General features: G+C 37.3%; 1 protein-coding gene across 1 annotated transcript; it reads left to right on the plus strand.

Moving 5' to 3' along the window:
- Window positions 1-3069: 3069 nt before the first annotated feature.
- On the plus strand, window positions 3070-11322 carry LOC115599957 (protein FAM240B-like). Its single transcript, XM_030467930.1, has 3 exons — window positions 3070-3149; window positions 9708-9852; window positions 11134-11322. The coding sequence occupies exons 2-3, from the start codon at window positions 9713-9715 to the stop codon at window positions 11210-11212; spliced, it is 219 nt and encodes a 72-aa protein (XP_030323790.1). The 5' UTR covers window positions 3070-3149; window positions 9708-9712; the 3' UTR covers window positions 11213-11322.
- Window positions 11323-11751: the final 429 nt, after the last annotated feature.

Genomic DNA, 11751 nt, shown 5'->3' on the forward strand with positions numbered 1-11751 from the left:
AAAATGGTTTTGAAAACCTCAGGGAAGTTAATTGACCCATTCACTTGTCCAGTCCTGACAGTTTTTCCCATGTAATATAATCCAACACTCAGTGTCATATTCAGCACCAGGGCTACAAACCTCTTAGCAGACTTATTTTCCATAGATGCACTTCAGAGGTGTCAAGGCAGTTTAGCAACATTGAAATCAATGAATGTCCAGCAGGGAAACAGGGAGACACTGGTCCTCTGAACACACTTACAGCATCAGCTGCAGGACAGTCCATCAAGGAACCTTCTGCCAGCTGCCTCGCTCTAGAGTACTAGACCCATTAAAGGACTCAGTTTGATTGTTTTCAAAAGCAGTTCTTAAAAACTTCACAGTGTAAATATTTACAGAAGCATCAAAACTGTTTAACAATCAACTTCCCTGAGAGTACCTAAACTGAGCAGGGTCTTACCTATCATTTCAGTCACCTGCCTCTTTCTGGAATTTTTGAAGCTTGAGGAGGGCTGCTAAAAATGCTGTGACAACTGCTGCTCCTTGACCAGTGAGGACAAGGTCCAATAGTGACAACAATCCTTCCTCACAACTTTCAGACTGCTGCTATACCAGACAAGAAAGAGAAGGATGTGAACAGCAGATGCATGATGAATACAGAAGAAATCCACACCAACAAAATGGTACAATATCCACTATAAAAATTTACCTCTCTGCATTTTGCATTCTCTAGCATCAAAGAGAAAAGAGGCATAAAATGTTTACTTAATTAACAAGTTCTTGTTTTTGTACAATTGTTTTCCCTTCAGATCTTCTTTCTTAGCATCAATTCTAAGAACACACATAGAGCAAGAGAGACAGATTGACAAAATACAGGCAAAATGTACAAGATTAATTATGTTAGAGCTGATCGCTATTTTTATTTCCAACTTTTCCACATAACAGCAGCAGCACACAGATAGCTCACTGAGGCAGAATTTGATCACTGAAGATAAGCAACACCTCAGACTCTCTGAAGGTTTGTACTTTGTCAGTTATTTTACAGACTTTTCTGTGGTCCCTGCTAATGATGTTGGGCAGCTGTTTACAAGAGCTTTGCAAAATATGATGAATGTTGTCAGACATGCAGGTTGCGTTAATCAGCTCTGAGATTTGCGTATGAAGTAAACAGAAGCTGAGTTACACACACAGCCTAAGAAATTTTCACTACATAAAAGCTTACTTGACATCTGCACTGCTTTTGAGAGTGAACATGTCTTTCCAGTCACATGTCACCCAACTGTTTCTTCAGATAAGAGTGGCCCAGCAGAGTATGAGTTCTGTCCAGGATTTCTGGATGCTGGGTATCCATTTGTCTTGCATGAGAGGATACTGTGAATTCAAAGATGAATTGTTCATTGTGAATACAGTCAGTCTGTAACATACAAGATGCATCTAATGTGTTTCATATGATCAGAGTGCATGCAACGCCTATCATATTTTTGCTGTTCTTTACACAGGGCATCTAATGTGCACCAATGCAAAAATGTCAACTCATCTAGAGCATATCAGATTAGAAATAAATGTTCTGGTATAATGAAGCCTGGATAACAAAGTCGTCTCCCATTCCTGAAAGATGTTTGCAAATGTTTAGGAAAGGTATTTCCTATATTAGAACATTAAATATTTTTTAAAAGCACAAACAAAACAACTCTGATTTACTGCAAATTTTGCTAGAAGTTCTTGGGGAAAGGGGGACATTACTCAAGGTCTGAGACAAATGGCAAGGAAGCAGTTTCATTGCTCTGCAGATCCATAGTAGCTAGGGTCACTGCTGTATCAAGACTGGGCATCAACTTGTCTTCATAATACTGTGTTATTTTTTTCACCCAGCAGACTGTATTTGTTTTTTATTTCCAAAGCAGGCAGAGTTTGATCTAGTTATCAAAAAACCAAGGAATTAACTTTACCTCTGATGTTGGTTTGGTTTTTTTTCCAACACATCTATCTAGAATCCAAAGCTCTGAGACAACATTGGTTTTTTTCAACACATCTGTCTAGAATCCAAAGCTCTGAGATGACATTACCTTTGTTATCATAGGTGTAGAAGGAAGAGTTGATTTCTGTGGTTTCATATGATATAAGGTGGGAAAACACATTGAAGAAAGTCAATATCTAATGTGTTAAGAAGCTAAACAAGCTGACTAGTATTTGAAAAGGGTTGAAATGAGAAATGTTGCAGCTGCTAGATTTTGCTTAGGATTTTCTGCTGTAAAGCTGACTGTAGAAAAATTAAGTAAATAACTACAGGCAGCATCTAGGTAATGGCTGCTCCTTTTTCTACTTACAGCAAAATTAATTACAACAAAGGAAGGTTAAAATAGTTAGCAATATAATAAATACTATTTAAACCAACAGTCACATATGGTGTATTAGCAATGCAGATGGATTTAACAAAAACAGAGATCAGCACATACATCTGTCATCAACCAAACCTATAAAATATTTTCCTTGGAAAATTAAATGTAATGATATAAGTGCTCATCTGTAACAGAGTTGTAACAAATCCAAAATGGTAAAACTAGTGCTGGTTTAATGCATTTCGTCAGCTACTGCTAACTAAACAGATAATTCCTATGACAATTGCCTTGAAGAAAACAGATTGTGTGGTAGGTCATAATGAAGCACACAGATTAACAACTCCAAAGTACCAGATCTTTCTGCAAGTCACCCTGTAATGCAAAACCAAGTGTGATTTCTCACACCATTTCAGCCTCCATTACATCTGAGACAGTAGTGTGTAATTTTTCAAGTTTCACAGGAGGAATATTAAAATGGATTATACTAGCACACACTTTAAAGAAAATTCCTAACACTTGTCAAGTCATGCTCTCTGAGGTATCTGCCAGTGTGGGAGGGATGCATGATCTCAAGGGGACCTGTGTTTCATGGTCATCTCAGGCAGGGGGCTGCAAAGCTCATTAAATGATCTTATCTCACTGCTGGTTCTGTTGAAAATAGCTGTGATATGATGAAGGATTTATGTTACCCCCACTTCAAATAAAAAGTACTGAGGGTTGCATATCATTACTGCCCTGTGACACTGAAGAAGCCAGGTCTGCAGTGGTACTATTCCTCATTTGTTTGTGTCACACAGAGGATTTATTTGCAGGAAGAGTCTGACTCCAAAGGTAAGTAAGTATTTGTTTTTTGTAGCAAGTTTTTCATAATAAATATATTTATTCTCTAGCTTTAAGTATCACAAAAGTAAATTCTAAGAAAGATGAGAGTGTGAGGAAAATGCCAGGGAAGAGTGCCCAGTTTAGCAGCATTCTAAGGAAGCTGAGTAGCATTGATATGAGAAAAATATTTACAGGCAATTTCCATGCCACTATACTGGATAAAACACTAGGAGATGTGTCTGTACCTTCTCAATTGATAGGCTAAATGGTAGCCAAGGTCACAGACATATTCCTCTCAGAAAGGTTTTTTTGACAGCGATCTGCTGCTGACAAGCTTTTTAATTTATTGGTAGATATATTTAAATTAATCAAGATCAGCTTCTCCTGCATATTTTGTCAGAACTGGATGAGCTAATAAAGACCATGAGCCCTGAATTGGATTTATCTTCTTCGATCCTAGACCATCAAGATTTCCTCTACTTAAAAAAACAAAAGCAAAAACAAAAACAAAAAGTTCAGGATTTTTACTAGTAAATATTAATTTATGCTATATACTTGATCTTATGAATTTGGAAGTTCATAGGCATAAGTTTCAAATGTATCAGGCAGTGGGGAAAAATCTAGTAATCATAAACACTATTTGACCACAGAAGGGAATTACATCTACTTTAAATATGCCTTAGATGCTGACGCCTGAGAAGGCAGTAAGAGCTGAAGCAACCTATAGAAATCACAGGAAAGGCTTTTGGATGTTCTGTATTGTGTGATGCTTATGAATGCCTGTTTGCTTGATGCTGTGTGATTGCCATCACTCTCCTGTTTGTGTGTGCCAGTGGGAGTGGGAACAATGATGGCCACCACAGAGAGCCATATGCAGGGAGTGGGAGAAGCCTGGGAGCAGAGGAGTGGTGAAAAGATGCTCCAGCAAAGGTTTGATGAGATCAGCATGAGCAGTTGAGGAGAAAGGCAGCTCCAGCAAGAAGTGGGGAGAGATTTTCTAGAGGAAACAAAGGATGTGGGAAAACCATATCTGGGAAAATATTAAAAAAAAAAGGTGTTTGAAAGCAAGGCTGCAAGGCTGGCAAATTAGGTTGGAAGAATAGCATGGGAGGTGAAGAGGGCACAAGAAGAAGATCAACAGACATAAAGGCAAAGAAGCAAAAAGCAAAAGGACCCAGGGAAGCCCTTGGCTGTTAACTGAAGTGGAAGTCAATGAGAACAGCAGAGTGGAAGAGAGCAGGTAGCTAAACAAAGAAATGGGCACAGGGGCAGAGGTAGGATAATAGCAGTTGAATGGGTGACCTGGAAGGAAAAAATAACCTCTTAGCTCCTCAATTGTTTTGCTCATAAGTTTTTAAGAATTTTAACCCTCAGCTGGAGGACTCCTGAGCTGTCTGGTACAGAAAAGCAAGGCAGAAAATTAGTTCCCTCCAGTTCAATAATTCAGTCATTCATGTGTCTGGTATCCAGGGAAGGGTGAGGGAACAAAAAGAGAACTGAGACCTAGCAGATGATGAGGACAGAAGAAAACAGTGTGTGGCATTCAAAGGTATTGATATCAACACAGTGTGAGATGCTAAAAGCACATAGCTGCCCTGAACCTTGCCTTAAGATGTTTCTTTTGTCATAAAAGTACCATATGAAAATATACTCTGTAACAGGTCAAACAAAAGAATAGCTGTTCTCCAGATCACAGAAATAGACTCATACCTATTATCTTTTCACAGAAAAGCAATGATGGACCGAGGAAATTAGGAACAAGGATAATGGTTAAGCAGAGACTGCTGCATAATGCCTGTGTGCAAACATTTTAACTTGCATGTTAAAATTGCTGAAGTTGCACATTAGTATTGAATTGCTAAATGCGCACCTGTAACTTATGTACACGGGTAACTCATAGTAGTATTGTTTAGTCACATGTCAGCATGCTTTTGATTTTTGTACACAGAAAATTCCTATTGCACAGAAAAGTCCAATCAATTTGGCATGTGTACCCAGAGAAAAACCTCTTGATTGAGACAGTAAAAGCATGCACTTCATATTCTGCCAAACTAGGAAATACTGCTGGAAAAATAAATCACTTCTCTGAAATTTCTTCATTCATTGCAAACTCCAGATGTTACTATTTACAAAAGAAAAGCACTGATTGTCAGTCTCTAATGCCAAAGTGCAAATGAAAAGAGAACAATATAGTATACAACCAAAGCCACGCAACTTTGCTGATGAGATACAAGTTTTTGAAAGAGACTAGCACAGTGTTAAGCACCAGATGACCCTACTATCCTTGCCCCATCCACAGGCTGATGCTCTAGTACAGCTCTGAAGGGTGCAGCTCTGTAAATGGGCATCAGTGAGGCAGATAGAAAGCACTGTGAGGAACCTCACCCCATGTCACTGACCAGACACACCAAGGCTCAGGCTGTTCATTAGAGAGTCAGTTCTATGCACCCTGCCACAAAACCAGAAGGGTACAGGGTTTAAACTAAAGTACTTCCTTCTGCCCTCAAAGAATTTTACCCAGAGCCTGAAGATCTAAGTTAGACACAAAAATGGTATGCTTCCTTCGAGGGGATCCTAAAGCAAACTTCAATTTTAGATAATTTCAATTTTTAGCCAGCTGCAGAAGATGAATGAAGTATACAAGATTCAAGAAAAAATAGGGAAATCATGGCTACAATTACCAGTCCATTATAAGAGAGATTAATAAAATGTTGGATTAGTTCTAGGAAGGTGCATAACACTGAAAATTCCAACCAATTGTCCTGTGCAAGAAGTACAAGAAGGGGAAAAAGATTTCCTGACTCATGTAAATACTTTGCAAACTTCAAAAAACTTGTAAAGTTACGATCTGTGTTTTACTACAGGGAAAGAAAATGCCACACTTTTCTTTACATACCATTTTCTAGCTAAGAAACATGTGACTTCTAATTCTCTCTATGAAACGGGGTTTCTTGTGGAGGTAATTATTTCTCATAGAACCAGTGAGTTCTGGCCTCAAACTATTGATTTTTTTTTTTTTTTAACTTACAAAAAAGGCAAGATGTCACATTTAATTGGCTTGATGTTCCTCTTTTTTTTTCTACCAACAAAATATTTACGTTCCAGACAACAATGCTACTGTAACTGCTTCTCTGCCTTTGTAGGATTTCCTTTAGGAGTCTGGACCAAAATAATATCAGCATGCTAAGTCTAGAAATAAACAATCACCTTCATATGGTGTAGGATAAAGCCTTCCTTGAATTTATCCAGATATTCATTACATTTGAGAGCAGCTACATTTGTTCACCAGCTTGCAACAAGGGTTCTGTCAAAGATGATTGCCAGAAGAGGCTGTTATTATTGTCCTCTTGAAGGATTGTCACTAAAGGCTTAAATAAAGCTCCATTTAGGTCTACCTGTTACAGGGCAGTTTTAGTCAGACCTAACTGAAAGATCTATAAAAGTGCTATTACAACTGCCTATGTGCTTTAGCAGTAGATTTTTGCCCATCTGTTATATCAACACCTGGATATTATTTGTTCAGGAGTTGGCTCTGGAGTCTGCTTCCACCATATCTTTTCCATTCTTCTCTTTCCCTAGTAAAGGAAGTTTCTTTCCCTAATTACTTTGAATGAGGTCTCGAGGTATGAAAATAAACTGTATTATTAGGTTTCATTGTTACTATTATTATAAATAAATTGGCTTTTACGAGGTCATAATTCTCATTGCAAAGGCAGTATACATACTTAAATCCTGTTGTTTTCATCTGAAAAAGCTGAAGCAAAAAAAAAAAAAAAAACCAATAAAGAGAAGGTTTTTAGGGCAAGTGAAATTCTGATAGACTAGGTTTGATACCCATGATTACCTGACAGTTTGTGGCAATGCTTTTGAAATGGGTGGTAGGGCAGAAGTGAATTCAAATGCCTATGCACAGGACGTATGAAGGCAAAAATATGACTTTATCAGACATATTATACAGTTCCTAAAATCTCTATGAAAATATGTTCAAATAGATATTTGAAATAAAAGGTAGTTTAGTAGGATGATTCTACAGTTCATAGAAGCAAATACTAGTGCATTGACACAATGGGTTTTTATCAAGGATGTACAGGTATCAGTAAAATAGTAATGTAGAAATTATAAGTTGCTTTGATGAATATTTGAGTGTTCTCTATATTAGAGAGAAAGAAAATAAAGGTGATTAGGAGACTGAGTAAGAGAAAATTCAAAACCGAGGTATCCATGTGTTAACACAAAACAGAAAGTTAGAGAAGATGGACAGGCTTTGGTGATGCTCTTAACATTCTTGAAAAAGCACACAAAAAGTAAATATCATAACAGACAGCGTAAAACACTAATTCCTGCTCTTCAACCCCCAAAACACCCCACCCATACATAGTTCGTAGTCTTAACAGGGTTCTAACATTCTTCTGAATACTGCCAGCACCAGACAGAAGATAAATAGAAATGAAAAGTAAATTTGAATTGGGTTTAAAACTTTTTCCTTGGGATTTTCTCTCTCTGGTGTGGGGTGTTTGGGAAACATAACTATAAAATTCATTCAAGTCAGCACCAAGAATAAAAGTAACCAAGTGAGGAGGCAAAGAATTTGAAACACTTAAAGGATACATGTATTCTATGAAATCTATGAAAGCATAGATTTGGCCTCAATTATACTGGAGGCCGTGTGTTCCACAATTTTGCCTTATTCAGGAGACATATTCACCCTCAAACATACAGAAAAGACACATCCACAGTATATTAAGCAGGAATTCATCATTTTGAAGAATGATGTTACTATGCTTTGGGATAATTTCTGATTATAGAAACCAAGAGACATAACTTCCTGGTAGTTCATTTTGGAACCACAGGGATGTCTGTGAATTTTGCTTGCGGCTCTTCAGAAGTAATGTTATTCTCAGAGATTAACTCCTGGAGTGGAAAATTTGATCCAGATGTCTGTTAGTGTATCTTTTTCATAAATTTCTACATTGCTCTTGGTAAACAAAAATTTAAAAATAGTAGTAACTTCTATCTGGGACAAGAGATTTAAATTAGCATTGATATATATGTGATTATTTCTAGAATACATGTATTATATGAAAACACTCATAGTTAGAGAACTCTTGATCTTCAATTGGTAATCCCCCAGCACATCTGGGAGTGTTCAGCTGTTCTTGCAGTTCATGTTAAAGACTGGTGCCAACATTTATGCATCCAGATACAACTTGTTGAGAACCTGAAAAAATGCTCAGTGAATTCATTCTGAAAAAGTCACACTCAAATACAGTCCATCTATAATTTGGAAACCAGGAGGTGATATATGGAGGTTTTACAGTGAGATTTTACATAAGAACATAGAGGAGTCATACAGAAATCTCAGCAAGGGATCTCTTTACAAGGGCTGCTTTTGTTCACTGCATATAAAGTCCTCATAATGCATCTCACAGTTTTCCACAAAACATCCAAATATCTAAATCAAATTATATAAAGATTATCAATTCCCAGTTTTGCTTTTCTTATGATGCCTAGCAGGGGAATGGCAGCAGTTTCTTAAAGCTTTTCCAAGCTAGCCTGGAGGGCCTTGTTTACCAGCTCTCTATGGCTCTGATTAAAATAAATTACAAATAATTGCCCTGAATTCAAACAATGCAACCCTAAATACTTGTTTAAAAAAATTAAATGTTCCAGCAAATATTATAATGGCATATTCATGCAAAACTACAGAGCAATTTGGAAGGCAGCATGGATTTATTAATTCCATAATGAAGTCTTAAAAGAATGATTTTCTATCTGTAAGGTGGGATATAGGGGCTTGGCTGTTAGTGCATGAAGAGTTGTCCTGAAACAGATATTCTGTTCCTAGGACAGGATTCTCTACAAAAATTATTTTTAAGATGACATTAAATGAAAAGAGAAGTACAGAATGGACACAGACAGTAAATATGTTCTGAGAATTTGCTCTGTATTAAAAATTGCAGAAGAAGGAGAAGTACAAATAAGCAAGGTGGCTTTTGGAAGTCAGCATCTTATAAACTTGTGTACATACTTTTATATTATGATTTTCTCCATTCACGTTAAAACAGAACTGTTGCAGTGATTAACAGCAAACAACCCAAGATCATTTTCTTCATCGTTTTAATTTTAATCTACAGTAGTAATTTTATCCTTTTAAAGACATTAGAATAATGAAGAAAAATCCTGATAGATCTGGAAATTTTTACATTTTCTTTCCATTAACAAGTACAGTAAAAGCTACTTGAATCTTTAAAGTAGAGAATACAACTGAATTGTCCTGAATTGTTAGCTTAAAGGTCACAAGCAAATGGAGGTGAGAGATATTTGAGGTGAACATGTAAGAATTCAGATCACTGCAAGGAGCATATCAAGTGTCAGAGCTTAGAGAGAAAAGCTCAGACAGTGTCTGACACCCACTGTTATCCTGATCCTACAAAAAAAAAAAAAAGAAAAAAAGACTATGCAGCCCTAACATTGTGAAAATTCAAAACAGCAGGAGTGTGCTTTAGCCATTAAAACAGATGAGGAACCAATAACTTGTCGTATGGTTGTTCTGAATTTCTTCTTTAGAGAAAATGAATAGCCAATACATACGTCATGAAGTACGAGGATGTGAAACCAGTGACCTGAGGAACTTCTGGGAAAAGACTATTGAACAACAAACTCGATACCTGCAAATTGAAAAAGAACGTCAGCAAAGAAGTGCTCTAAAAAAGTGAGTAGTTTGTGTCTGGAAGGGTTACTTGAGTTTGCATTGTAATTATTTTTGAAGAACAGTGATACCTATATTTAAATAATGCAATAAAGGCTGGAAGGATTTTTCCTGGATTTTTAGAAAATAATTAGAACTTCCCAAGTGGGCATGCTGATGTCTCTAAGCTATGGCTTTATAGAATAAGAGGATAATTCAGTCTTGCTGAGTCTACAGTGCGGATCTTTCTGAAGTTATCAGGACAAAGCTTGTCTTGAATATCAAGGCTTCATAGCAAAGCTAACACAAATGGATACCTGGAACACCTTCTTTCTCTGAAGCCTTGTTTTTATAACAATGTGGTTTTAATTAATTACAATGGCTTAATTTGCACAAGGTAAATCCATAATAAAGCAGACAGGCCGCATGTATGACCTAAGCAAGGCAACCATCATCCATAGCTATATTTACCTGAATCAGTCATATTTACCTTAATAGCCACAATGAGAATGACCAGCCTGCAGCAATATCAGTACAGCTTTACTTCACATGAAGTCTTCTTAAGCTGAAGGCACATGCAAAGATGGCTATTTTGGCTTGAGATCATTCAATGGGAAAGCACTTTTCCAAAAACTCTCCCATAGCTCCCTTTGAATAGATGCTTGAAAAAAACAGAAGGAAGTATGGCCTTGCATTAATAACTCTGGATGAAGAAACACTGGAATTAATTTCTATCATGTTTTATCCATTTGTAACTAACCTGATTTCAACATCCTGTCTTTCCTATTTGAGACAGTTTCTGTGATACCTAGATGATACCAAAAAGAAAACAAAACCTGTCACACAAGGCTGTCTGCTATGAGTCTAACAGAAGTTTCAACATGCACAGTGTTTCCAAGACAAATAGTGCTCAAGAATATCTCTGCAGTACTTTATAAAATTCATTTCGGGAGGAGGGGAGAAGGGGGAAAGGGGGATGGGTGAGGGGGCGGTGCTGGGGGAAGTTTCGTTAATGCTACCCAGCAGGTGGCAGCAGGCAATTTTCAGTGGGGATGACAAGTCGCTCAGGCAGACAAGGCACTTGAGAGAGGTCACGGTGGAGACGAAAGAGAAAAATTAGGTGACTCCACACCAGGATTTAAGAGCCCTGACATGCCCTCCAGCAAAGCACACTGTAGGAGCAGGGTAGTTTGCATGACAACTGAGAAAATGCACCGAAGTATAGTGCTGGTAGTAAACGTGAAGGTTATAAATCTGTTTCCTGTAAAGGTAAGAGGACAACCTGATCAATGTTTCTATCCTTAGGCTCAGAAATGAATGGATGGAGAGGCTGGAAAAACGGATAAAGATGCTGAGGACCCAATCTGAAGACCCATCTAGCTGAAGACCACACACTTATTACGTGTTTGGGGGAAAAAGAAAATTCTTTTGTAGGAAAGCATGATGGTGTGACACAAAAGCTTCAGTCACTTTTACTTGGTGGCTTAAATGAGCTATAATTAATTAACTGTCATTATTAGAAGTTTTATATGTAAAATGTCTATTGCTGCTTTTAAAATTATGCACCCATCCCTTCTTTTGATAAATGGAGATTGAAGTACTCTGAAGCCTTCAAGACTAATAAATCATGGTTCACTGAGCTGTAGATGCTTGGAAGCAGAGCTTAGTTACACGGCTGGTGCTCAGTAAAAGTGTTTCCTCAATATTTTAGGTTTCTGTATAGACTGACTGTAATCTAATGAAGGTATTTTCTTTCAAAATTGTTCAATGAATACCTGATATCTTTTAAATTATTTTTAAAAACACAGAAGAGCCCAACTCAGACTAAGAGAGGACATACACAAACAATACCATCATATCCCAAATCACTAGTAGAGCCAGACTTGGTGGGAGATAGATATCCTAAGTGCCACACTAAAAAGT

The sequence above is a fragment of the Calypte anna genome, chromosome Z, assembly GCF_003957555.1.
Source record: "Calypte anna isolate BGI_N300 chromosome Z, bCalAnn1_v1.p, whole genome shotgun sequence".
NCBI lineage: Eukaryota > Metazoa > Chordata > Aves > Apodiformes > Trochilidae > Calypte > Calypte anna.

What these genes read in the sequence shown, in the direction of transcription:
- LOC115599957 (XM_030467930.1), top strand. Translation starts at nt 9,713, where the DNA reads ATGAATAGCCAATACATACGTCATGAAGTACGAGGATGTGAAACCAGT. An exon ending in CAAAGAAGTGCTCTAAAAAA is followed by an intron (nt 9,853 to 11,133) that starts GTGAGTAGTTTG and finishes TTCTATCCTTAG; the next exon opens with GCTCAGAAATGAATGGATGG.